The sequence below is a fragment of the Equus caballus genome, chromosome 4 (genome assembly GCF_041296265.1).
Source record: "Equus caballus isolate H_3958 breed thoroughbred chromosome 4, TB-T2T, whole genome shotgun sequence".
Lineage (NCBI taxonomy): Eukaryota > Metazoa > Chordata > Mammalia > Perissodactyla > Equidae > Equus > Equus caballus.
In genome coordinates, this window is record NC_091687.1 from 97,016,884 (window position 1) to 97,044,470 (window position 27,587).

Consider the following 27,587-nt stretch of genomic DNA (forward strand, 5'->3'; position numbering starts at 1 on the left):
AGCATTTTTTTCAATTGGAAATTATTCTACATCAGTACGTAGAGGTCTGTCTCGTTCTTTTCCACAGCTCATGGTATTCCATAGTGTGGTAATCAGCATGATTTATTGTATCCATTCTTTATTGATGGGCATTCAGATTACTACCACACATCAAACTGTGATATCCTTTATGTATTTTCAGTCTGAGTATGCGTATCAAGTGGATATTCAAAAGTCCTTTTTGGTGAGTGTAATGATGATCTAGTGCTCTAGATTTGAAAATCAGTGTCCAATTTGTAAGACCGCTTCATATCCGTGTAAAGCTTTGAGAAATACTTGAGAAAATAAATCTTTTTAAGGGAGTTTTGATAATTGGAAATAAAAATAGAAGAGCTGATTCTGGGTGCACCAAGGGTTGGGTTACATACAGTGCAGATGAGATCATGAGCTTTTCAGTGACAACCCCTCTGATGCAGGTGTATTCTGTTGTGAGTGTCCTTACCCCAAAAACGATTGCTCTCCCTCATCTGTATGTGCCTTGACGTGGCTTGGTTTTTCTGTCTGTGTGTGTGTGTGTTCCTCTTCTGTGTCCCTGTGTCTGTCCCTTCACTATTTCTCCACTATCTTTCCTAGTAAGGTGGCATAGCGTAAAGAAGAAAAGGCTGACATTAGACAGACTTGGGTTCACCAGTCCCCACCATGAGGCTGTGGCATTTTAGATGAGATGCTTAGCTCCTTCCAGCCTGTTCCTCATTTCCACCGTTGTCATACCCAGTGGCGGGGTTTGTTGTTGGACTAGAGACGAGGTATGGAAAGCACCTAGCATAGTGCCTAGCACATAAGAAGAGCTAAGAAATGGTGGCTACTATGATTCTCTTTTCTGCCTTTTTTCTTCTTAAATTCATGCTTCCTCTTGCTCTCTTAATTTTCCAAAATATAGGAGTGAAGCCAAAGTGTTTTAAAAAAATCTTTTAATATTTAAAGTACAGGAGTGGATAAGTATCAGTTAAAATTCTTTCATTCCAAGTACCAAACCCCTGGCTTAAAAAGTAAAGAGAAACTGCTCTAAAAAATAAAGTCTACTAAACAAAACAGTCAAGGGAATCTTTCGGTTCACATAACTGAATAGTCTAGAGGTAAACCTGGTTCAGGTGAATCTTTATCCAGTGATTCAGTGTCACCAAGACCCACCCCTCTGCTCTGGCATTCAAAGTGTGGGGTTCCACAGGTAGCCCCTGACAGCTTCAGGCTCCCCCGTCATAGCCAAATGGCTGCTGCAGTTCCAAACTGTATGTGAGTTCAGTGTTGTATGTAGTTTATTTTTGCTCAGTTGTACCTCAGATACAAAGCAATGCATTAATCATGTGCCTGAGTTCACAGCACACGGCCATCAGCACTCAGAACAATAACTCAGCCCCTCATTTTGTTAGAAATTAGGTTTCTCCTTTCTTCCTTAGTCCTCACTCCTTTGTGTCCCGTAGGCACCCACTGTTACTTTTTTGATATGTGCCCCTTGTTATGTATTCATCCTTCTAAAGAACGAATTGTTCTTTTGTGTATGCAATTTTTATACTAATATTCCCGTGCTATAAATCTTGCTGTTTCCTACTTTTCTCACTTTCTTAGATTTATCCATGTTGCTATATGTACATCCTGTGTTGCTTCCTATTGCTGCATAGTATTCCTCACTGTGCATCCTCCACATTTTACATATCCATCCCCCTAGAGGTGGATGCCTAGGTTGCCTCCAATTCCTTCTTACCACAAGAAAGGCTATAGTCTTCTGTGAGTTGCCTGTTCATCTCTGCTCATTATTTGAGTGCATTTTCATCTTGTTGTTGTAGATGATAATCTCTTACCAGTTTTAGATGTGTCAGAGATTTGTTTGTCACCTGTTTTTTACATTGCCTATGAGATTCTTTATTGAACAAAAATCCTTTTGACAGTCAAATTGATCTTTTTTGTCTTATATTTATGTTTTGAGAGGTTTGTTATGAAATATTCCCACCCCCCAGGTCACAAAGATATCCTCCTCCATTTTCTTTTCATAGCTTTATAGTTTTACCTTTCACTTGTTTTCATTCATAATCCATCTGTTGTCCACCTTCGTGCACTGTGTAATGTAGGGATCCAGCTTTATTGTTCTGCATTTAGTGAGCCAGTTTTCCCAGCACCATCTAGTGAATCTCCCCTTAATTTTTGGTACCATTTAAAAAAATTTTTTTCCTTCTTCTCCCCAAAGCCCCCCCAGTATACAGTTGTGTATTTTAGTTGTGGGTCCTTCTAGTTGTGGCATGTGGAACGCTGCCTCAGCATGGCTTGGTGAGCTGTGCTAGATCCATGCCCAGCATCCGAACTGGTGAAACCCTGGGCTGCCCAAGCGGAGTGTGTGAACTTAACCACTCAGCCACGGGGCCGGCCCCTGGTACCACTTTTTCTCATAGGTCAAATCCTCATAATTGCAAGGGTCTATTTCTGAGCCCTGTTCTGTTCCATTGGTCTTTTTATTTCTGCACCGGGATCACAATGTCTTTTCATTACTGTGGACTTACTGTATGCCTTAATATCTAGTAAGGAGAGTCTCCCTCTTTGCTCTTCTATGTTGTCTCAGCTAATTGTGGATTTTTATTCTCCTATATAAATTTTAGAATAAAATCTTCAAGTTCCGTTAAAAATTCCAGCCGAAATATTTGTTAGGATTGAATTTAATTCATAAAGTAGTTTAGGAAGAATACAATCTTTGTTCAATTACCTCATTCATGATATCTCTCTTCATTTATTTGAATCCTCTTTTATGTCTTCTAATAAAACTTTTTCATCTTCTCTGTAAAGGTATTGTTCACATATTGATTGCTTGGTACTTTATAGTGCTTACTTTTATGAATGCTCTATTATTCTCTATTATGTTCTCTAGTGTTTTTTCCTAGTATCAAGGAATGCTGTTGATTTTGTATCCAGCAACTTTGCTAAACTCTCTTATTCTAATAACTTGGATGTCTGATTATTTTATTAGCTTTTCAATGGAGATGATCTACAAATAATCTACAAATAATGACAGTTTAATGTCCTCTCCCAATTCTTTCACTTTTCATATCTTGTTTTATCTGAGAGCATTAGACTGGTCCTTTAATACTATGTTAGACAGTAGTGGGGAAAGTATTTTAGTGGCAAAATATCTCAATTTTCTCCATTAAGTCTGGTGTTTATTCTAGATTTTTGGTATATAGTTTTTATGAAGTTAAGAAAGTTCTATTCCTAATTTCCTGGGAATATTGATCATAAGTATGAGTTGAATTACATCAAGTGCTTTTCCCCTAACACCTATGTATGACCAGCACTTGCAGGAAATTTCTTAGAAATGGATTCATTCTATTTTGTTCTTCTTATAATCTCGGTTGTGTCTGTAGTTGTTTCCCTGTTGTCATTCTGTTTTGTTCGATGCATCTTCTGCCTCTTTTTCTTATTCAATCTTACGAGAGGTTTGTCCTTCTTAATTGTTCAAAGAACCATGAATTTTATTGGGTGCATATATGTTTATTATGGTTATCTTTTTGATCTATTGTTCTTTTTACCCATTTATAATGTCCCTCATTTTTCTTTTTGATGTTTTTGCCCTAATATTAAATTTGATATCCCAGGTATCTATATCCTCAAAAATATTCCATTGTATGAATATATTACATTTTTATTTACCCATCCATCCATCAGTTGACAGACACTTGGGCTGTTTCTACTTTTTGGATATTATGATTAATGCTGCTGTGAACATTTATGTACAAGTTTTTGTGTGGATGTATGTTTTCATTTCTCTTGGGTATATAGCTAGGAGTGCAGTTGCTGGGTCATATGGTAACTGTTTAATTTTTTGAGGCACCACCAAGTTGTTTCCCACAATAGCTGAACCATTTAATGTTCTTACCAGTAATGTATAAATTTCCATTTTTCCACATCTTTGCCAGAACTTGTTATTTCCCATTTTTTTGGTTATATCTTGGGAGGTATAAAGTGTTATCTCCTCCTTTGATTTGTATTTGCCTAATGACTAATGGTGTTGAGCATCTTTTCATGTGCTTATTAAGTACTTAATATATTAAGTATAACTTATTTATATTAGTATATTAAGTATAAAAGCACTTCTTCCAGAAGAGTTTTCAAAGAGACTCTTTGTGCTATAAACTTTTGAAGGCCTTATATGTTTGAGGGTATCATCTTTTCTTCCTCACATTTAAATAACAGTTTAGCTGGATATAATATTCTAAGTTATTTTCTTTCATCACTTAGAAAATATAACTTCATTGTTTTTTTGTCTCCAGTGTCTCTGTTAGGAAAACTAACGTCAATCTAATTCTTATTCTTTTGTGGACCTCAAGCTTTTAGAATTTTTTCTTTAATGTTCTTAAATTTCACTAAACTGGGGCCCGCCCCATGGCTGAGTGGTTAAGTTCGCACACTCCACCTCTGAGGCCCAGGGTTTCGCTGGTTCGGATCCTGGGGGCAAACATGGCACAGCTCATCAGGCCATGCTGAGGCAGCATCCCACATGCCACAACTAGAAAGACCCGCAACTTAAAAATATACAACTATGTACTGGGGAGAATTGAGGATAAAAAGCAGGGGGAAAAAAAGAAGATTGGGAACAGTTGTCAGCTCAGGTGCCAATCTTTAAAAAAAAAAAAAAAAAAAGAATGAAAAACAGGGAGGAAACTCCATAATTAAAAAAAAAATTGGGCCGGCCCCATGGCTGAGTGGTTAAGTTCTCATGCTCCACTGCGGCGGCCCAGGGTTTCGCTGGTTCGAATCCTGGGCCAGGACATGGCGCCGCTCTTCAGGCCACGTTGAGGCGGCATCCCACATGCCACAACTGGAAGGACCTGCAGCTAGGATACACAACTGTGTACCGGGGGGGATTTGGGGAGATAAAGCAGAAAAAAAAAAAAAAAAGATTGGCAACACTTGTTGACGCAGGTGCCAATCTTAAATAAATAAATAAAACTGTAAAAAAAAAATTGTTTTTCACTATACTCTATCAAAGTTTTGGTTTTTCCATATTTATTCTGTTTGGTGCTCTGTGAGACCTTTGAATTGGAGTCCTTCTTATTTTTTTTTTTTTTTTTTTTTTTAAAGATTTTATTTTTTTTCCTTTTTCTCCCCAAAGCCCCCCAGTACATAGTTGTATATTCTTCGTTGTGGGTCCTTCTAGTTGTGGCATGTGGGACGCTGCCTCAGCGTGGTTTGATGAGCAGTGCCATGTCCGTGCCCAGGATTCGAACCAACGAAACACTGGGCCGCCTGCAGCGGAGTGCACGAACTTAACCACTCGGCCACGGGGCCAGCCCCGAGTCCTTCTTATCTTTAACTTTTGAAAAGTTCTTATGATTTCTTTAAATATTCTCTTCCCTAAATCCATTTTCTCTCTCCCTGGGACTCGTGTTATATAGATATTGACTTATTATTATTCTCTCTTAAATGCTCTTTCATGTTTTCCATTTCTTTCCAGTATCTTCTGGGAAAATTCCTTGAGCTCATCTAGCTCATTATTCATTTTTCAGCTATGTAGCCATTCTTATTTTTGTCTAATCTGTTGAGTTTGTTCAGCTGTTCCATATTTCAGATGCAGTATTTCCATTTGGTTCTGTATAATTGCTTCTTCCTTATTGTTTTCCTCTTATCTCTGTGTGGATCTTTACTATGCTTATTTTAAGCTCTTCATCTGTCTTGTTCCATTCTGGTTTGTCTAGTACAGTTTGTTCCATTTATTGCTTCTTTTGTTGTGACTGTATTTCTCAAATATCTCATTATTTTCACCTGTGAGCTTGTTTTTTCCTGGGTTTATCAACTTTCTTAGCAAGTGATGTATACTAAAGGGAGAGGCCAAGGTCGGGGCCCTAGGATGTACTTTAAGAAGTGGATTGGGAGCATCAGGGGGCATTTCCCACAGCAAGGTCCCAGGCACCAGAGTCAGACCTTGAACCAAACTGTGGGTCCAATCATGCAGTTTATTGTTTTCTACTAACCTGCTCACAGTGGCTTATTTCTGTGTGTTTTTGCTGCTATTTTATTATATATCCCTGCACTTTGGAACTTTAGCTATGGGTATTCTTTGAGGCCTGGATTTAAAGTGCATTCCTCTAAAGAGTAGTCTGAGTTTGCTTCTTCCAGGCTCCTCAGAACATTACCAACCCAAGACCACTTCAAACTAAATGTTCAGCTTAAGGATTTCGGGGCCACAGAGATAGGATGAATTTCAGCCATGAAGGCATGTGAGTGATTGTTGCTGGTGGTTAAGAACTCTTGATAAGCTTCCCACCCTGCCGCCCCACCCTGAGCTGAGGTTGAGACAGAAAAGTCTCTTCTTTGGGGCCAGCCCAGTGGTGCAGTGGTTAAGTTCGGACGTTCCACTTCGGCGGCCTGGGGTTCGCTGGTTCAGATCCCAGGTGTGGACATGGCACTGCTTGACAGGCCATGCTGTGGTACGTGTCCCACATATAAAGTAGAGGAAGATGGGCATGGATGTTAGCTTAGGGCCAGTCTTCCTCAGCAAAAAGAGGAGGATTGGCAGTAGTTAGCTCAGAGCTAATCTTCCACACAAAAAAAGGTCTCTTCTTGGTGAAGTCAGGGATATTTTTTTTCATTCTCAGCAACAAAGTCAATCCTTGGGGGTTCCATCATTTTGCAAGCCTCTATGATCTGACCTCCCACCAAGCTAGTCTGAGGCTTTCTTTCCTTTTGACTGCCTAAAGCAAATTAAAATCCAGACTCTAGGCCACCAGGGATCAGCAAATATCCTCAGCAAATGCTGCTTTTAGTGCTCACTTACCCATTCCTTCTCCTATCTGACTTCTGGTTATTCTGGCTTCCTTTACTGTCAGCTCAGTTATGCTTTAAGAAAGTATTTTTGTGGTTTGTCAAAATTGCACCCAGCACTTTAAGGTATTTTATATTGAGAGAGATTTCTCTGCACATCTAATCTTCCATAATGTCAAAAACAAAAGCCCTATATATATTTTGTATAAAAATAGTTATATCTATATATAAACATATAATATATAAATAATATACAATATAATGTAGAAATAGTAATAGTTCTATATTAACTGTCCATTCCCACAGTCCAGTTTGTAAGTCAGTCTGTCCCATGTCACCTACAGTGCATCAGGTGTCCTAATGAAAGAAGGAGTCCCATAACGAGGAAGGGTTGACACTGGTAACTTCATTTACTAAAATGGGACTCTTTCTGTGTCAGTTTCACCAGAAACCCCAAAGGCTGAGAACAAAACAATAGGTGCCAAGTCCATCCCCATTCTAAAGGGAGGAGGAGCTAGATCAGCTGTGGCCACATGCTGAGAGACTGTGAAGCTCGTACTCAGAAGCACTAGCTCATGCTGCGGAGGATGAGCTCGGCATCCACCTCCGCGCTATATGAGAGAATATGAGAGGATTTCTTTGGAAGCAGTTGTTGTGTGCTGGACATTTCCCTTCTCCCCATGCAGGAGAGGGTGGGGGTGCTCCTCTTCACCTCATGCCAATGAGGGGGCACTTCAAGAGGACCATTTGGAAAGCCTGACACATCCTATGGAGTTTGAGAGACACAGGGACTTGTGTCTGACTCACTTTTAAAAGTCTAAAGATAAATTGTAGGTGGCTAGCTCCTTGAGAAGACAGAAGAGGAGAGAAGACTGCATTCGGAATGGCTTACACTCCCAAAGTTCCTGAATTCCTATGGACCTCAAGTGGTTCTCAAGGAAAGGAGACAGATTTGGTGATTTTAAAAAGGAATCCAGCCAACAAGAACACATGGAGGGATGAAATGGCCTCAATGGAAGTGAGGCTGCTGGAAACTAAGGGGCTGGGGCAGGAATCCTAAGTAACTAGAGAAGTCATGGCCTACAAGGAACTACAGACGAGAGATCTCCAGTGATGGAGAAACTCCTGAGGACGCATGAGAAAGCACCTATGAGAAAAGCAGCAGCACTGGAATCTGCTACTCCCAGGGGACACTAACGCCAGTTTACAACCCTACCAATCAAGTCAGACCTTAGCTCTTCCCTCCTTTGCTGCTGGTGGAGAGCGGGTCCAGGACAGCAGCTAGCAAGGGGGGAGCAAGGGGGGAGGAGGCAGTGTGTGCGAAACAGACGTGCCTCTGACCATGACCCCCATTCTCCCGTAGATTTCCAGGCTGGTGGAGGGAGAAGTTTTAAATTAACTGACATCTGAAGCTTTGATATGACACTGGATGAGGCTTGTTAATACCTAGAAAAAGAGACTATTTTTTTTAAATGATGATGATGATGATAACTCTTTAACCTATTTGTTACCTAAGAGATTGGAAAAGCTATAAATTTCATCCAGGCATGGGAAAGAACAAATCATTACAGCAGGTTTGTAGGGCACTCATGAGAAAACAAAGCTGCTTTCTAGTTATGCCTTCCAAGTCTAGCTTGTTCCACGAACAGGTTGCATTTGAGAAGCAGAAGAGCAGATCAGGGAGATGGAGAGGTTGGTCATGTCCTCCAGCCCTCACTGCTCAGCCCACAGCAACCTCAGCTGACAATGGGGAGAACTTTTATTGGGTGAAGTTTGGAATTTTAATGTTATACAGATTGGACTTTTTTAAAACCAAAGGGAAAAAGGCTAACTCTCATGTTACTTCCTGGAAAAGCTGTGGGAACCATCTGTGATTTCGTGCTGGAAAGGAAGAAGTCAGCCAGGAGGTTTGCAAACAGGGAGAGGAATGAATTGCTCTCTGCTTGCATCTAGCAAGTCCAGCTTGCTTGCTAATGTCACACTTACTTCTGAGTATTTTGTACTACAGTTTATATGCTACAGGAGGTTATTAATAAGGTTAATTTGATTACAAGTAAGACCCTTAAATAGTAGAAACTACTATGTAATGGGAAGTAGCCATGAAAATCCTGTAAACCACACAGAGATCAAGTGATTATCTTGCTGGAAAGTATTTACAAGAGTTGTCAAACTTAAAAATTACTGATTTTTCTTTTACAAAAGAAGCAAGTGTTTTTCATTTGCTGTCCTTTTCTGTGATGACAAGAGGCTATCAGGAGTATGCTGCCATGCTGTCTATAGTCTGTTTTTTGGCTGCCAGCATTCATTCCCACATCCTTCTGTGCTACTCTCTGTGTCACAGGGACTAGAAATCTGGAAACTACATTTCCCAAACGCCTTTGCCTTCAAGGTTCTGGATGTGATTTCTTTTTGCCAGTGTATTCATGTGAGATTTTGTAGGTGGGAGGAAAAAGTGGTATTTTTTTTCTCTAGCAGCATCTAGCAAAATGGGTAGGCCATGGTAGACTTAGAGTTCTGCTGTAGCTTCCAAGTGACCCCGTCAGCCCAATATCTCAGTACTTAGGGGCAGCTCTGATCAGCAGTGGGGGTTCCCTGCATTTTCCTGACCTGGGGGACAGCAGGAGCCTTCTAATACTCTGAACTGCTGAACGTCAGTGGCAACTTCCCTAAGTCCTGCAGTTCTTCTGCTAGTGCCATAAACATCTCAATGCCCTGCACTCGAAAGGCCTACGGTGGTTTCTCTTTTTCTGACTGAGCCCTGATGGATACAGCTGCCTAGCTGATATTTTGAAAGAAATGAACATACTTAATGGGTCCCTTTAAGTTAAAAGTAATTTTTTAATGCTATAAGTGAGGCATTAACTATGCCTTTTAAAAAGAAACTCATGCTATAGAGAAATTTGAAAATGGATGTTTAGAAATGTTTATCACTATGTGATTTCATTGCCCAAAATAATGTGTTAAACCAAGATTTTCAAAATAATGAAGCATACTGAATTACACTGTTTTCAATAAAATAAACAATGTTTCTTTACTGAGAGAAATTAGGACTTTTTTTTTACTGTTAATAAATAAAAGTATTTTCAAAATAGTTTATTTCATTTTTAAAACAACCTTATTTCTATTTTGTGCATGCTGTAAATGTACATACTACATTGATTCAGTAGTACATGTATATAACTTTAAAATAAAGACTTATGGGGGAGGCACACAATTTTTACCACTATAGATATACAATCAAAAAAGTTTTGAAATCACTGCTTTAGGACACACCTCTATATTATCACAATTGATGGAAGCGAGTGCCTACATGCGTATACTCTCTCAGATATACCCTCTTTTATTACTCCTGGCTCTCTCCAACCAAAATTTCCCCCAGATTCCCATGTGCATGGCCAAACAGCCAGTCACTGCTCTTGTTAGAGAGTTAAGACTGGACTCTTGGGGGTCTACCCCCACAGTTTCATGGGCATAGAAAACTTGTCCTAGAACTCCTCCTTTACCCTCACAGAGCTTGAAGGACAGAATAATGGTGGCCACACAGTGGTTGAGGGATGGAGGTGGGGTCTCTCTACGTAAAAGCATGGGCATTGCCCCACCCCAACATGTGCACACACACAAGCTGAAGATCCCAGATCCCTCACATCATTTGGGTCTTTGCTCAAATGTCTCCTTATCAGTAAGGACCTCCCTGAACACATTATAAAACAGCAGATCCCAATCACCTGCCTCTGGCTTTATTTTTGTCCATAGCACTCATCACCATTTGACAAGTTTTATGTTTATTTGATTATTGGCTGTCTTCCCCTTTGCAGAATGGAAACTTCATGAGTGTAGGACGTTTTACCTATTCTGCCTGCTTTTCTTTCCCTAGCATCTAGAAGAGTGCCTGACTCAAAGCAGATGCTCAATAAAAATTCATTGATTGATAAAATATTTGCTTTCCCAGCCTCCCTTGACCAAGACAGGGGAACATGACCCCTGCCACGCTAATTAAAATTACTCACCCCAGAACGGAACTCTTGGGTAATGACTTCACCCATTCTGGCACAAGTGGAAGCAGAGAAGTCAGCTACAGCCAGTGTCCTGGAGCAGCAGCTCTGGTGCCAGCGTCGTCACTGTCAACTGTCACTGTGTCAGCATTGCAAGCTGTAGCAACCGTGCCTGGTGCTGTTTTCACTGGACCAGATCTGGGGCAGGATTTTGGGTGAGGTTCTTGGCTGTGTAGCTTCCAAGCCTGGTCTCTAGCCTTACCAGGAAATTCTGAGAATCATCCAGCATCTTTTTAATAAGAATGCCTTTTCTGCTATAAAACTTAAAAAAAAAAATTTTTTTAACAGGCATCAGATTGCCTGGGGTCAAACACAGGCTTCACCACTGACCAGTTAGTAATGTTGGCTGAACCATGAAGCTGCTCTGAGCTTGTTCCCACATTTTTTAGTGGGTAAAATCAGAGGATACCTCATAGGACTCTGGTGAGGGTGAAATGAGAGGTTGCCTGTAAAGTGCCCTGGGATGTAGTTCACACACTTGCAACCCTAGGTTATATAAGGCCAACAGAAGTGTTTTGTTTGACTGTTGTTTTTAACTGATTGCTAACATTTAAAAGTTAGGGCATTTCATAACGATTCTAGATTTACAACTTCTCTTGAAAAATCAGAAGCTCTGGCAACACTGGGACCACATTCCTACTTTGCAACAAGGAGATTGTGCTGCAAAGAGCCTAGCTCCTTTGGAGGAGGTGGGAACCCACCTGGCCTGATTCACTTGTTACCTGCCTGGTCTCTGCTGTAGTGTTTGTTTGTAGCCCTGCACTAGGAATATAAAGATTTCTTAAAGCTACAAAATTAAAAAGCTGGGCTGGGGCCAGCCCATGCCTGAGTGGTTAAGTTTTTGTGCTCCGCTTCGGTGGCCCAGGGTTTTGCCAGTTCAGATCCTGGGTGCAGACATGGCACCACTTATCAGGCCATGTTGAGATGGTGTCCCACACGTGACAACTAGAAGGACCCACAACTGAAAATATATACAACTATGTCCCCTGGGGCTTTGGGGAGAAAAAGGAAAAAAAAAAAAAAGTTGGGCTAAATTGTCACTAAGAACTTTTTCAGACTGACTTGGTTTTCTACTGTTGCACAGTAATTCCAAAACGTGTGAATTATTACCAAACAACAGCCAACATGCTGTGGCAGCAACCCACATCCAAAATAGAGGAAAATTGGCACAGTTGTTAGCTCAGAGTCAATCTTCCTCAAGTAAAAAGAGGAAGACCAGAAACAGATGTTAGGTCAGGGCAAATCTTCCAAAGCAAAAAAAAAAAAAAGAAGAAAGAAGAAAGAAACATTTTTTAAAAACCACCTGCAATGCTGGGTCAGCTACCATGGCCAGCCACATACAAGCCCTGAGCAACATGGGAAGGAAAAACTCTTTCACAGAGGGGGAGGAAGTAGAGGCAGCTAGTATAAACAAACAGTCCATTAGAGGAGACTGGGATTCAAGAAGTGCAGTGGCTTTTCAATGGCTGAGTTGTAAGAATCTCACTGGCTGAGCTGTTGCCGGGCAAGAAGAGAAAGTGTTCTTCCTGTAGGCTCTGCTGTCTTGTTAGGGCACGAGAGCCGGTGCTTCTGGCCTCCTGAGTCCATTTTAAATGAAGTTTCCATTTATTAATTATCACAATTCACATGAAGTCATACTAGTTTCCTCTTCTGTTGATTCTGGAAGCTCACGGTTCCAGCCAGAATATGAAAGGTTACATCGAAGTTGGCCACAGCTAGCGCTGGTGGACCCTGACAGAGCCCCAGGAGAGACCTGTGAGAGTGGGAAGTCACAAGGCTGAGCAGTTGCACCTTGGCTCGTGGAGGATGATGAAGCTGAGACACAGGTAATCTAGTCCGTAAAAGCTAAGATCACATAGGTAACGCAGAAAATCTAGAGGAGCTCAGCGGAGTGAATCATTTTAACCTTGCCATGTTGACCACAAGGACCTAGGGCCGTGTCTATCTAGACTTCCCCAGGAAACGTGAAGCGCAAAAGGTAAATAGGAATACTAATACAAACGGTCAAGTTCCAAGCAGAGGGAGTAACAAGGTGTGCGGAGGAAGACGAGGAGAGAATTTCATATACCTGCAGCAGAGGGTGAGAGATGAAGGTTGAGACATACAGGCAAGGGTGATTTAGGCAGGGTCCAGCAGTTTGAACTTTCCCTTAGGGGCAGTGGGGAGCCACTGAGAGATTTTAAACAAGGGATGAGGTCGCTGAGACTCACAAAGAGAAGTGACTTGTCCAAGATATACACTTAGGCACAGAACCAGAAAACGAACTAACTCCCAATTATTTCTAATTAACTAATTCCTAATGAGTCAACTACCAATTCCTCGCTGTCCCACGCTTATCACTGACCGCCAAGCCAGAACACAAGGCATACGTTTTCAACTCGCCACTGGCTCTGCGGAAATAGCCTCAGCGCTTCAACCGGAAACAGAAGATAACCGCTACAGACGCCACCTAACTGCCGGCTGGAACCAAGCTGAGTCCGGAAAGCCGCAAGACCGGAAGGGCCCGGCTGTTTCCGGTAAAAACGCGACAGAGCAGAAGCTCAGGGGGCGAGTCTCCGAGATTCGGCCGGTGAGCCCAGCGCGCTCGGCTCCGCGACGCCGACATGCCCGCTTTTGCGCAGGCGCGGGGGCTCCTGCGCAAGCAAACGCGTACGCAAAATCGTGCGCGCGCCGGTTCTCCGCCCGGCGCCTCGGAGCTGCCTCAAGGGTAAAACCTTTGGAGCTGTTACGCGGGCTTTTGTTCTCTGAACTACACCTCCCAGCATGCCCGGCCCCTCATATTGGCAGTAGGTGTGGTTTCCCAAGATAGGGTGAAAGAAACGTGATGATGACGTGCCAACAGGGAAAAACCTGAATACGTTGTTTGAGCACGTCGTTCGCAGAAGCCCCAGTGGCCTAATGGATAAGGCATTGGCCTCCTAAGCCAGGGATTGTGGGTTCGAGTCCCATCTGGGGTGGTTAGTGTTTTTCTGCCTTTAAAATGCCTTTTTCCTTTTCTAAACAATTAGAGCGAAATATGCTAACTTAATTTTACCTTTTAAAAATGGGAAGTGTATGTGGGGTTTTCCTAGGTGTTGGGCTACAGTTTATGAGAATCAACATACTCCATTTCTTTCCTCTGAGCCCTACGTCCCGTAAGATTTCTGGGAAGTTGATACGTTGAATTTTGATATTCCCTCTAGAAATCAAAAGTCGTCTCAGCGTGTTCTATTTCAAATCAATACCCACTCCCGCCAAGCCCTCTTCTTTTCGAGACTCAGCGGTCTGCCAGCTAATGGCTTCTTAAATTACTCAGTAAGGAAGGGACCTCCTTTTTCCTCGCCCGGCCTCTCTCAGGGTTTCTTAAGGATCTGGTTATTCAGTTGCACTCGGCTTTCGTTTGCTTTTCTCTTAACTCCTTGGGGGCGTTGCTCGGCGTTTGATTAATAAGGGCCCGCAGAGCAGGGAGGTGAGACGTTCCTGGGCTCCGCCGTCGATAGGGCGCGCGGAGGTCTTGGTCGGGGTCCCGCCAATGAGCGGCTGGGCTGGCGGGCGCCGTCAGGGCGGTGTGGGCGCCGTCGTCACCGGGTTCGGAGGACGGGAAAATGGCGGCCTTAGGGTCGCCGGCGCGCACTCTGCGAGGCCTGCTACGGGAGTTGCGCTACATGAACGCGGCCACCGGCCGCCCCTATCGCGACACTGCGGCCTATCGGTACCTCGTGAAAGCTTTCCGTGCACATCGGGTACGGAAGCCCGTGTCCGGTTCCAGCGTCCCTTCCCGGGAAGGGAGGGAGAGTCGGGTCTGGGGCGCCTGCATTTCTGAGGCCAGCCCTTCCACCCAGCCCCCGTTCCGGCCAAGCAAACCCAGGCTCTCGGCTCTGGTCTGTGGCCTAAGCCCGGGGCCTGACCAAGGGCCAGCGGGAGAGCACAGCCGCCCTGGCCTGGCGCCGTCCCCGGGGATTTCGTTGGCCGGTCTTTGCATGTGTAGACGGAAAGTCAGAGAAAGGGAAATGGGAGAAAAAAAAAACGGTGCACTTGGTGGCGAGTGTAGGGTCACCAGCCACAGCATCTGTCCAGCGTTCCCCTCCCCCTTCCCCTAGTAGAGCTATCCTGAGAAGCAACTTTTGAGGCAGGAAACTGTAATACGGTGAAGGATATGGGGAGCTTCTTGAAGAGCAGGAACTGTTTTTTACTTATGTTGTATCTCCACCACTTAATAGTGCCTTCTAGAGCGAAGTAGAAACCTATAATGAGGTTGTACTGTCCGTTACCACGTGATTATGCCCAGATGCCTTCTTTCTATCTAGCAGATAAATACGAACATAGGGGAAGCCATCCTTGGGATATCCCGTGTGAAATCCACACTTGATATCCGCCTTCGGCACGAGCGGGTGGAACAGTTTCATTTTTCAAATGGGGCAACTGAGGCTCAGGGACAGTGACCTGTACAAGGACGTGTATAAGAACAACTAGAACCTAGGTAACCTGGTACCCAAAAAGGGGTCTTCCATTTAATTGCTGCCTTTGGAGTTATGGATCGGGCTTGGAGAAAAGTGGCAGCCTATCTCTGAAGTAGGAAATTGAATTGGCCTTTAGGGAAGGAAGCTCACTGTCCTTTGAGCAATGTGGGAAAGGGAGAACCGTCCTCCTAACTCAAATTTCTGAGCCATGGAAGTTGGAATGCAAAATGAAATTCAACTAATTTTTTAAAGGCCACAATGCTAAGGACTTCTAGGAACTTGGCTACAAACGACAAGTAAGATGCACATGGGTCTTGTGTTTTAAGAAGCTTACAGTCCAATTGAGGAGCCATACAAGGAAGCACTTAGAATAAATAAGTGCTGAGGGAGTAAACAGGAGGTCCTAGTATAAAGAAGGGTAGGCTTTCAGGAGGAAATTCATTAAACAGGGATTAGAAGGATAAACTGGAACCAGTAAGCAAATGGGGTTGGGGAAGATGAAGTCCACTTGAAAGAAGCTGCACAACTGGAAGCCCAGAGGTGAGAAGAGCTGCCAGTGGAGAATGGTTCAAGCTTAGGGTGTGGTGGGTGAAGTGGAGCGAGATGTGGTAGGCAGGAACTTAAACTGGACTGTAAATGTAACGGGAGGTCATTCTGATTTTTAAGAAGGTGACATGGTTATAGTCCTATGTTATGTAGGCAACATTATTGCCCTTGAGAGAGGCTTGGTAATGGCTCTGAAATTTCTTGGAAATACTTGTGAAATTCATGCTAAAAATTCCAGAAGCACCACTCTGGAATGCATACGTGGATGTGGGGAATGGTTTTTATTTCCTGCTGGCTCAGAGGTAACTCAGTAACCATCTTTGCCCCTTTTCTCTATCCTTTCCCGAGGTTGAAGGGATTCAATTAAGGAGGAACCTCCTCTTTCTCCTTAGGGAAAATATACTATTTCATTTGATCTCTTTTGGTCTCCTGTGATTTCCTTACTGTGTATTTTGCTGACCCTTCTCTCCTGACTCAGGATGAGCTGAATCAAGATCAATATTCTCCTGTCCTACAGTAATATAGAATTCCTGTTTCAAATCCTGTCAATTTGGGCTTAGGAAATAGAAATGAGTGTTACCCTTTGTTGAGGTGTGACATTGGTGTTCATCTTTAATAAATCTTTTTTTTCTTCTGCTTCTCCCCAAAGTCCCCCAGTACATAGTTGTATATTTTAGTTGTAGGTCCTTCTGGCCCTGCTATTCGGGACACCACTTTAGCATGGCTTGATGAACAGTGCTAGGTCCGCACCCAGGATCCGAACCGGTGAAACCCTAGGCCGCCAAAGCGGAGCGTGTAAACTTAACCACTAGGCCACAGGGCCAGCCCTTCATAAATTTTTTTTTTTTAAAGATTTTATTTTTTCCTTTTTCTCCCCAAAGCCCCCCAGTACATAGTTGTATATTTCTCATTGTGGGTTCTTCTAGTGGTGGTATGTGGGACGCTGCCTCAGCGTGGTTTGATGAGCAGTGCTATGTCCGCGCCCAGGATTCAAACCAAGGAAACACTGGAACGCCTGCAGCGGAGCACGCGAACTTAACCACTCGGCCATGGGACCAGCCCCCAGCCCTTCATAAATTTTTAATTATAAAAAGTTATATTGACTAAAGCAGATGAATTCTATTTTCAAGCAGTTTATAAGTGCCATTTTCACACAATGTGATCTACAGATCTTAAACCATACATTCTAGTTTTCAGAGTCCTACCTTAAATATTCAACTAAAGAAAGGTGAAAGAAAGGGGATTATGTGGGCAGTGGTGCCCAGAGATTAATCCACGGTTGGAAAGGGCTCCTTAAGTCATTTGAGGCTGTGCCCACATCTCTGTCTCACCTTTCCTGCCATTTTCTCAAAACCTTAGAACACAAAACTAGTCAAGTAAAAGACAGTGTACTAACTTAATCTAGAAATTAATTATGATGAAGAAAAAACAAGGTTTGGAGTCATTAGGGACTTCCAAATGGACATGGAGTTTCCAGCTACTTAAGATCATCAGAATCTGGATTTTTCAGATGGATAAATAAATTGTGAGAGTGAATATAATTAAGTAACATGAATATATGCCTGTTACTTTTATATATAAAACATTTATTTTGTTACTGTTGAGGACAAAGCTATTATTTTCAGACAAAATAAGTTTTTAATTTTCATTGAAATGAAAGGCATGTGCCACATTAACCAAAGTCACAACCATAAGGCAGTCCTTCATTTGTTTGAAGGGGAGCAAGTTCTGTATTATATTCCTTGGGTGACATTAATGATTAGTGACCTGATTATAGTTCCCCATCTCTGCCATTAACCAACCACCAAGACTCTCTGGGCTTTAATTTCCTCTTTTATAAAATGAGGGAATTGAAAAGGGAAGACTTTCCAGTATTAAAATGTGAGGACACTCAATGAAGCTCCTCAGAGAAAGTCCTTGTAAAATTCGTCTTTGATTAATTGGAGGTCAGCTTTCCTAATCATCAATAATTACAGAGTGCCTCCATTTATGTATTAAGTATCACATATACATGTTTGTATTTCCTCTGTGCAACTTACTTTCATTCTAGAGAATGCTTGTGTGTTAAATCTGTCTCTGTGGCCTTGTATCTGTCGCTGGGCTGTTAATTGAGTATCTGACCTTGCTACTTCTCTAGGTTACCAGTGAGAAGTTGTGCAGAGCCCAACATGAGCTTCATTTCCAAGCTGCCACCTATCTCTGCCTCCTACGCAGCATCCGAGAACACGTGGCCCTTCATCAGGAATTTCATGGCAAGGGTGAGCGCTCAGTGGAGGAGTCCGCTGGCTTGGTGGGTCTCAAGTTGCCCCATCAGCCTGGAGGGAAGGGCTGGGAGCCATGAAAACGGAGAGATTCCTTGGATGCTGCCTTCATACAAGAATTTAATCATTTCTGTCATATGTATTTATAATTAAAGTTTTTTTTAAGTTTAGGATTTTTCTCTGTAATTTTGTTGACTGAGTGTTTCTTAGGGAGGTCTCATCCTTACTCTCAGTTAATTTACTGAACTTCCTACACTACACTGATTGATGTTCTTGATCTGCTTTTAAAACTCTTTATGTTTTTAATTTCAAAAGTAATACAAGCCTATTGTTTTAAGGAATTCAAATGGTACAGACATAAAATAAAAGCCGTCTTTTTTCCCCCTTGTCCCGCCCCTCTGCCATCTCCATTACCAGGTGGTAACCGTTACTAACAGTGTGATGTGCATCTTTCCAGATGTTTCCTATGTGTATATAAACATACAATTATACATATATACTTTATTAAAAAATACACAAATATCACGTGTTAAGGTCCTGGCAGGCAACAGATGGCACACTCAAATAGGGTTACTGAGGAGAGTTAATGGAGGGATATATGAAGATGTGGGGCAACATGGTGAAGCTCCTAGAGGAAAGCACAGTGGGGGAGCTATTACCTCCAGAGGCCTGACAGAGTTGACCCTTAGGACAGGAAGATGGCCACCATTCAACTGCAGGCGCCAGGCAGGAAGTCTAGGGAGAGGGAGATGCAATGAGCACACTGACTTCTCTCCTGCCTTCTAATCTCCCTGTCAAATTGCTCTTCCTCTTGAATTCTCTATCAGGGTGAACAGCTCCACCATGCACATGGCTGACCAAGTCAAAAACTTGGGCTTCCTTCTTTATTCCTCTCTCTCTTCCTTCTCCACACCCAGTCAGCCAGCAAGTTCTGCTTCTGCAATGGCTCTAACATCCTTCTCCTCCCCCATCTTCACTGCCTCTGTTCAAGTTCAAGCATTGATCGTCTTTTAGCTGAACTATTAAATGGTCCCCTTGCTTCTAGCGTCATGAATTCCTCAGGTAAAAATTACTCTCTTTCTGTGAACTACCAACAGTAGTGGTATATGTCAGTTTCTTATAGACATGTCCTATACCCTCTTTTTCCCTGCAAGTGCCTTAAGAATAAGGACCGGGCCAGCCCAGTGGCGCAGCGGTTAAGTTCGCACGTTCCGCTTCTCGGCGGCCCAGGGTTCATTGGTTCAGATCCCGGGTGCGGACATGACACCACTTAGCATGCCATGCTGTGGCAGGCGTCCCACATATAAAGTAGAGGAAGATGGGCACGATGTTAGCTCAGGGCCAGGCTTCCTCAGCAAAAAAGAGGACTGCCAGTAGTTAGCTCAGGGCTAATCTTCCTCAGAAAAAAAAAAAAAGAATAAGGACCATGTCTCATTCATCTTTGTAGTTTCCAAAACACCTTCCACAGTCAGTGACTTACATATAGCATTATTCAATCAGTATTTTGAATGCATGGCTCAGTTCTACTCACTAGGGGAGTACAATCTGAACAGAACTATTCATAAAGCATTTTAAAACACCATCTCTTTCTTCTAAGAGATTAACATTAATAGTACTAAGGTCAAACAAGCATTTATTCAATTAAATGGATCAGAAAAAAAGAAATGTTTAACATACTTGTTTCCCCCCCTGCTTTATTTCATGGGCATGGGTATATTAATATTATCTGAAGATGTTTTACTTTGGTAAGATGAAGAAAGCAAAAGGATTAGGACAGGTTGATGTTTTGATTTCCTTTGTTGTTACAATATTGTATCTGCAACAAATAACATTTTGAAAGAAAGAGATTTGAAGCAGAATTGCCTAACAGGGTAAGCATATTGATTATGGGTATGAGTCATATAGACATAGGTTTTAATCCCACCTTTATAATTTACCAGCTGTGTGATCTTGGGCAGGTTAGTTGACCTGAGCTTGTTTCCTCTTCTGTAAAATCAGAATGCCAACAAGGTGGCTGTAATAAATAAGAATAATGTTTACATAAAACACTTGGATAGTACATAATGAGTGCTGGACGAAAAGAAAATCTTACTGTTTTCATCTTTTTACTATACTCTCATTCTTTTATCATGAACCCTTTTCTAAGCCCTATTGTCACCAATCTTCCAAAGTATAGACAAGTTATTTCTTATGGTTTAAAGAACCCACTTAGGCCATTTCTGTCCATATATATTCAAACCTGCAACTCTTATTAATGGTTTTCCCATCAAGAATTAGGTGAACTCAATGTCAGAAATGGAAGGGACTGATTCTGGAACAAAAATGATAAACTTTCTATACTGGGAAGGTCTCAGAACTAGGGAATCCTGAGGTTTGGGCACTGTGTTAACTTACTAGTTAGTGATGTGGTGCATGCTGTATCCCAGTCCTTCATTTGCTTTTTCTTTTACCCTCTCTCCTCTAACTTCACCTGCTTCCTCCCACTGAATTCTGTTAGCATTTAAGTATGCTCAATGCTCTTCCATTTCAAAACAAATACATGGCCTCTAACTCAAATGCCTTTTCAGCTACTGCCTTTTCCTGTTCCTCTTCACAAATTGAATGAATGCATTCAATGAATTGAATGAATTATATTCATTTTCTACATTTTTTAAACATAAAATGAGTTATATTGAGGTCGAATTTACATATAATAACAATACCCACTTTAAGTCTACCGGTCTACGAATAATGCCGAATGCACCTGTGTAGTAACTATCCAAATAAAGCTAGAGAACATTTCCATCTCCCCAGAAAGTTCTCTTGTGCCCATCTGTAGTCAGTTTCCCTTCCCCACATCTGGCAACCACTGACCTGCTTGCTGTCTCTATAGATTAGCTTGGCTTGTTCAAGTATTTCATCCAAATGCGGTCATACAGTATGTACTCTTTTGAGTTGGCTTCTTTTGCTCAGCATACTGATTTTGAGATTAATAATCCAGGGGCTGGCCTGGTAGCGCAGCAGTTAAGTTCACGTACCCTGCTTCGGTGGCCCAGGGTTCAGTTGGTTCAGATCCCGGGCACAGACCTAGTACTGCTTATCAAGCCATGCTATGGCAGGCGTCCCACATATAAAGTAGAGGAAGATGGGCACGGATGTTAGCTCAGGGCCAATAATCCTCAGCAAAAAGAGGAGGATTGGCGGCAGATGTTAGCTCAGGGCTAATCCTCCTCAAAAAAATAAATAAATCCATGTTGCGTGTATACATTTTCTGCATTTTTCACTGCCCATGCAACCTCCATCCACTGCAGTCTAGTTTCTGCCCCTCCACTCTACCAGAACTGCCTTGCAAGGTTACAAATGACCTTCAGGTCACTAAACACAGTGGGTCATTCCTTATCTTGATCTCTAGGGAGCATTTGACACTATTGACGATTGCTTCCTCTTCCCTTGACTTTGATGACACCACATTCTTGTTTTCTCTCACTCTAGCCATTTGTCTTCAGTTTCCTCTTCTGCATATCTCCTATATATTGGTGTTCCTCAGGTTCAGACGTAGCTCCTTACCTCACATTCTACATGTTTTCCCCTGGGTAATCACCTCTACTTCCCAGGCTTCAATTATGATCAACAGGCTAACTCCAGTCCAGGCCCCCCTGCCAAGCTGTAGATGTGTCTGCCTAGCAGACAGCACCACTTAGATGACCCAAATGCATCTCAAATTCAATGCCTTCAAAGTGGAGCCTCATCATCTTCCCCTATAAACCTCCTCTCTGGTATTCCCTATCAGTCTATTGACACTTTCACTCAGTCACTCAAGTCAGAAATCTGAATCATTCTTGACTGCTTCCTCTCTTTCATTGTCAGGTCACTAAATTAATTAGATTCTACCTCCACAGAATCTCTATTGCTACTACCCTAGTACAGACCTCTTATATCTTGCATCTCTTTCCTGAACCACTGCCCTCCCTAATTGGTCTAACTCCAAATTGCTCCTTTCAATCAATCCATTTTCCACTGATCTTGTCACTCTCCAGCTTACAACCCTTCAAAGTACAATGTTAACAGGGGCCTCCAGAATCTGGCCTTGCCAAATCTCTTCAGCTTCATCTCTACTCTCCTTATATTTGACAGTCTAGCCATACCAAAATTCACTTCTAGACGCCATGGTCTGTCTTTCAACATTTTGCTGTTCCTTATGCAAGGAAAGCTCTTTCCCCTAATCGTACCCCTTTCCCTAGCTAATTCCTGTTAATTCTTCAGATCTGAGGTTAAATTTCACTTTCTCTCCTTTCCTCCTTCAACAGGCATTTCTGAATGCCTACTATGTATTGGACAGTGGCTTAGCTATCCTTACCTTTTCATTCTTAGAAAAAGTGAAAGTGTCTTTTTTCAAGCAACATGGTTTATATATGCTTATTGCTTTTAATTCCTCCACCTTTAACAGACCAGTCAACTAGCTCTCACTGTTCAGGTTTGGCTCCAGCTGTTTCTCCTCTCCATAAACTTCAGATGTTTATGCACTTTGACTAGAACTGTTTTTGGCTATAAGGTACTAAGTTATTAGTACTCTGCTTGTCCCTTGTCTGGGTAAGCGTTAGGGATACAAATATGAACATGACGATAGGAAAAAAAGGTTCACATACCAGGATTATGTGAGAGGAAAAGAAATCTGTTTTGTTTTAAACTAAAGGTAAGCTAATCCAAGGCACATTCTGTTTGTAAGGTAAGTTTTTAATGCACTCAACTAAAAGATAAATAATTTACACTGAATTTGAATTTTTAAATTTACATTTACATTAACAGGAACCATGTCTATAAAATTTGATAGGTGAGTACTGATGCCCCCAGAATAACTACAATATTAAATTTTACTATATAGCCTTTAATTATTTACTATATTTAGTTTATAACTTACATTAAAATGAAGAGTTGTCTGCTTGGATAGCTAGCAAAAAGTATGTTACTTGTACCTATTCCAGTTTTTAATTACCTAGTTTCTAGCATGTATAGATTAACTCTACTCTTATATAAGTTCATATTTCCTTATGAGACCTTGCTCCTGAAGAGGAATGGATATCATTGCTAGAATGTACACATAGACATATTCGCAGAGGTTTTTCTTTTTGTTTTTTTTCAGGTAAGATTAATACATAGCTACTAAAATTTAAAAATTTAAAAAATTTACAAACAGAAGAGAACAAACTTTCAATTCTGTTAATGATAGTCTAGGTAATTTAGATTAACCCTTCCGTTGAACACAACTAAAAAATGTGTATGAAATATTTTTTAAAATTCTCTTTTTTGAGGAAGACTAGCCCTGAGCTAACATCTGCTGCCAATCCTCCTCTTTTTGCTGAGGAAGATTGGCCCTGAGCTAACATCTGTGCCCATCTTCCTCTATTTTATACGTGGGACGCCTGCCACAGCATTGCTTGACAAGTGGTTCATAGGTCCTGGCCTAGGATGAACTGGTGAACCCTGGGCCACCAACGCAGCCTGTACGAACTTACCCACTTGGCCACGGGGGTCACTGAAGAGCTATTAAGCTATTAAGATAGGGAAATACTGGGCCAAATCTTAGAAGACAAGAAGTGAAAGTAAGTGTGGCACACAAAGGCACATTTTTTACTTCAGGGCATTTGCCAGTTTAGTAGCAATAGCTTCTGTATTGAAACTGAGCTGCACCTTTGGCCAGCTTGTAGGGCTGGGGAGGCAAAAGGCAAAGTCCAGGGCCCACCAAGGTAGGCACTCTAATAAACCACACCCACTTTAAACTAGAACCCTGAAGTTTACCCTCAAGGGTGAACTGGAAGTGAAAACGTCCTTGCTAGGCTTTCAGCCCAGATTTGTGTCATTTTGGTGGTGAAGAGAAACAGGTCTTGAACCTGTATGATGGTGGTCCTTGACTCGTACTGTCTTCAGTTATCTATCAGGGAAAAATAAAGATCCTCTCCGGAGGAACATAGCATTACAGTATATTGTATTACTTGTATTACTCCTATACATATTTTTTCAAATACAAGTTCAGCACACAAAGATAACCAGACACACACAAAAACAATACCCAGAAGTGAAAACCAGCAGAAACAATAGACAACAGAAACAGAACCACAAAAAACTTCAGATATTAGAATTAGCAAACTCGAATTACAAAGCAGTTATGTTCACTCGGGTCAAAGAATAACCAAGCTTGGAAATTTCATCAGGGAACCAGAAATTATAAAAAAGATGACACAGTAGACTTGAAAAGAACCTAAAAAAAATTCTCTAGAACTGAAAAAATGAAGAATTCAATTAATGGATTTAATAGCAGACTAGATACAGCTGAAGGGAGATTAGTGAACTGTAAAGTTTGTCAGAAAAACATCGCGAAGGCAGCTTGGCAAGACAAAATGGAAAATGCAAAAAGAGTAAAAAGATAAAGAGGATACAGTGAAAACTGCCTAATATACATTTATTTGGAGATCCAGAAGTTGATGAGTGAGAGACAATTTGAGAATAGCTAAAAATTTCCTGGAATTGATAAAAGACCTCAGTTACAGATTCTAAAAGCTCAATGAATCCCAAGCAGAATACATAAAAAAAAAAATCCACACCCAGATACATCATAGTAAAACTGCACAAAACGAAAGGCAAAAAGAACAAAATTTTAAAGCAACCAACTATCTTCAAAGGAGTCTGACTGAGAACTGACTGTGCAGGAGCAATGAAGGTAAAGGGCAGCACAAAGAATCTACATGCTAAAAGAAAACAACCTCCAACCTAGAATTCCATACTGAATAAAAATACTTATCTAGAATTAAGAAAGGCAAAATAAAGATCTTTTCAGATCAACAAAAATGGGACATTCTCCACTAGCTGACCAACACAAAAGTAAACTGAAGCAGGTTAGGCAAACTTCGGTGAAGAAGCAGATAGTAACTATTTCAGTCTTGCAGGCCATACAATATTATGTGTCACAACCACTCAACTCTGCTCTTGTCGTGCAAAAGCAACCACAGACAACAGTAAATGAATGAGCCTGGCAGCATGCCAATCAAACTCTTCAGAAAAATAGGCAGTGGGCTGGATTTGGCCTGTGGACGTAGATTGCTGACTCCTGACCTAAAGTTTAAACTTCAGACAAAAGGGAAATGATCACAGACGGAAAGGCTGAGATTTCAGAAGGAATGTAGGGCAAAGCAAGTGATAAATAAACAAACATCAATTATATGAAACTCAGTTTTAAAAAACATATAGAACTAAAACATGTGACAAGAGGAGCATAGAACCCGGGAAGAAGTTGAATGGAGTTAGTTTTCTGGGTTCCCTGCATTATCTTTCTGGAGGAAGAGTAAAGGTATTGATTAAATTAGACTTTGATACATTAAGGATGCTTGTAATGACTTCTAGGGTAACCACTCCAAGAATAAAAACAGAATAAAACTTCCAAAGTACTAGAAGGAGAAAAAATGAAATGATTAAAAGGCAGGCAAGGAGAGAAAAGTAAACATAAAACAGGTGAGACAAATAGAAAACATAAGCACTTTAAACCCCAATATGAGTAGTGACACGAATATAAACTTCAACATTTTAGTCTATTTCCCTCCCAAGGATATTGTTCTTCAGGATAAGATCATACTGTATATAAAACAGTGCATCTCCCTAGGACATAATAGTTTGTACATTTTTCTTTTATTGTACATTGTTTTCAAAGAATGGTATTCCTAGTATTTGGAGTTGTTGGAATTTTGAGTTCTCTGAAAAATCAGAGAGAAACTATTTGGGCAATTACTAAAGACAACGTGATTCTACAATTTTTAGTGGCCCAATATGCATTTCAAGGCATCTTGGGACTGATTGCTATTTCATGTTAATTTCTTATTGATCTTGCTAATAAACTATAAGTTCCCAGGCGATGCATATAAAATTTTAATGAAATTTTTTTACCATTACTCCTTTTCGAAATATCTAGGAAGTACCTATGTCTCATCTTAACGAATTAATATTTTACAAAAAGTCAAAAGACCAGGCATGGCTCTGGGCTAGGCATTTTCTGTTAGCTCAGTCAGTCCTCACACAACGCTCTAAAGTATGTGCGTTCACCTCCATTAGACACGAGATTAAGAAACAAATTGCTGAAGGTCCCACAGTTAGTAATCGGTCGACCGAGGGCTGGAGTCCAGGACGACGGCAAGCTCCGAACCCACAGGCTTTCCTCCCCGTTGTCAGTGCTGCCGATACACTGGAAAGGCCTTATTCTTCAAATTTCTCTCTCAAGCAGGAAAAAAAAATCTCTACAAGACCACCTCCTTTCCTTTCTCAGAACACTGCATAATTTTTTAGTTCCACATCTACACTAACAGCTTCCTGCTGTCATCAGTAATGATTAATCCGAATGGGTTAGTTCACCTGTTTCCTAACGTGTTTCAGGTGTTAGTTCCTGAACCTGACTCATCCCAGTGCGGGGGGCTTAAGGCCTCTAGGCCTGGATGAAGGGAACTGAGCCAGATGTCAGGTCCCCAGGGCTCCTTTTGTAGGGGTCAGGCGGCAGGGACAAAAAGCTTGCGTCTACACGATTCTGGGTGGGCCCCTGAAAGCGAGTTAATCGGTCAGCGAGTATTCGTCAGGAATACGCCCATATTAGCTACTAAGACTGCTAACCTCAGTGGAACCGACGGGCTTGGTTTCTACTTACTTTCGACTCGGGCTAACCCTCTAGCACTTTTGCTAATCTGGGTCTGGTTCCCCGGCACACCCGCAGCCAGTAGCGCGAGGTTTGGCGCCTCGGGCGGATCCGGCTGGAGGATCGGTTGAAGCACCAGAGTCTCGCGAGATCTGGGAAGAAGGGGCGGGAGAAGCGCGCGTGCACGCGCCCGAGAGCCGTTAGGGTGGAACCCTTCCCGGGCGGGGCGGGCAGAACAAATGCTGTTGGAAGCCAGTTGGTGGAGCCCCGCGGGAAACGACTAAGCGCGAGGAGCGTGCGCGCTCACGTCGCGGCGACGGTGGCGGCGAGCGGCGTCAGAGCTTGGAGGGGGGGGCTGACGGCTTCTGGCGGGTGGCGGTGTTGGAGGCGGCAGCTTGCTTAGCCCGTATCGCTTCTGCCCCAGGAACCCGACGGAGAGTGAGGGAACGAGGGTCGCTTTCGGGGGCTGCTGCCTTCCACGTACGCGTCGTCGTGAGGAGCGCAGCCCGGAGTCTCCTGCAGCCCCTCCGGCTCCGTCTCCGCACGCCTCGAGGCGCCGGCGGCCACCGAGACAGCGCCTCACCTTCCCCCACCCCTTCCCCTTGTCCCCCCGCCCGAAAGGGCCCGGTTGGCGCCCCACCCCCGCCCGTCCGCCCGCTACGCCGCCGCCATGTCGGCGCAGGCCCAGATGCGCGCGATGCTGGACCAGTTGATGGGCACCTCCCGGGACGGTAAGCCTCTGCCAGCGCCCTGGGGGTGGGGGAGGGGGCCGGGGACGGCGAGGGGAAGGGGCTCGGCGGGCGCACCTGGGCTTGTGTGTGTGGCTGAGTAAGGGGCTCCCAGATTGGTACACGAGGTC

The 27,587-nt window shown here is 42.5% G+C and overlaps 3 protein-coding genes, 2 long non-coding RNA genes and 1 other non-coding gene across 49 annotated transcripts in view; 4 read left to right on the forward strand and 2 right to left on the reverse strand.

The window, feature by feature from the left end:
- UBN2 (ubinuclein 2) overlaps positions 1-9,874 on the forward strand; it is an 89,695-nt gene extending 79,821 nt beyond the window's left edge. The window contains exon 15 of the mRNA XM_023639790.2: positions 7,223-9,874. Within this exon, the coding sequence (XP_023495558.1) occupies positions 7,223-7,261 (39 nt within the window). The 3' untranslated portion in view covers positions 7,262-9,874. The remainder of the gene's footprint in view (positions 1-7,222) is intronic.
- LOC138923919 (uncharacterized) lies at positions 9,862-13,452 on the reverse strand. Its single transcript, XR_011438283.1, has 2 exons — positions 13,205-13,452; positions 9,862-12,903 (listed from the first exon to the last, which is right to left on the reverse strand). It is a non-coding gene; the product is annotated as an uncharacterized lncRNA (long non-coding RNA).
- A 267-nt stretch (positions 13,453-13,719) lies between these two features.
- Positions 13,720-13,792, forward strand: TRNAR-CCU (transfer RNA arginine (anticodon CCU)). Its single transcript has one exon. It is a non-coding gene; the product is annotated as a tRNA-Arg (tRNA).
- A 579-nt stretch (positions 13,793-14,371) lies between these two features.
- Positions 14,372-18,393, forward strand: FMC1 (formation of mitochondrial complex V assembly factor 1 homolog). Its single transcript, NM_001433550.1, is given in 2 exon segments — positions 14,372-14,557; positions 17,958-18,393. Coding segments are annotated over 2 exon segments (342 nt in total). The 5' UTR covers positions 14,372-14,419; the 3' UTR covers positions 18,162-18,393.
- On the reverse strand, positions 16,657-26,922 carry LOC106783098 (uncharacterized). Of its 2 annotated transcripts, XR_011438281.1 has the most exons (4): positions 26,741-26,922; positions 20,006-20,095; positions 18,741-18,816; positions 16,657-16,835 (listed from the first exon to the last, which is right to left on the reverse strand). It is a non-coding gene; the product is annotated as an uncharacterized lncRNA (long non-coding RNA). The 2 variants fall into 2 exon arrangements; XR_001380617.3 differs by lacking the exon at positions 16,657-16,835 and having other exon boundaries at positions 18,679-18,816.
- LUC7L2 (LUC7 like 2, pre-mRNA splicing factor) overlaps positions 26,896-27,587 on the forward strand; it is a 57,526-nt gene continuing 56,834 nt past the window's right edge. For 35 of the 43 annotated variants that reach the window (XM_070265971.1, XM_070265983.1, XM_023639795.2 and 32 more), the window contains exon 1: positions 27,311-27,459. Coding sequence is in view for 2 of the 43 variants with exons in the window: in XM_023639793.2 (XP_023495561.2) it covers positions 27,399-27,459 (61 nt within the window). In the remaining 41 variants the exon portion in view is untranslated. Of the gene's footprint in view, positions 27,460-27,587 lie in introns of all 43 variants that reach the window. The other 8 variants (XM_023639791.2, XM_070265985.1, XM_023639793.2 and 5 more) reach the window with 7 other exon arrangements.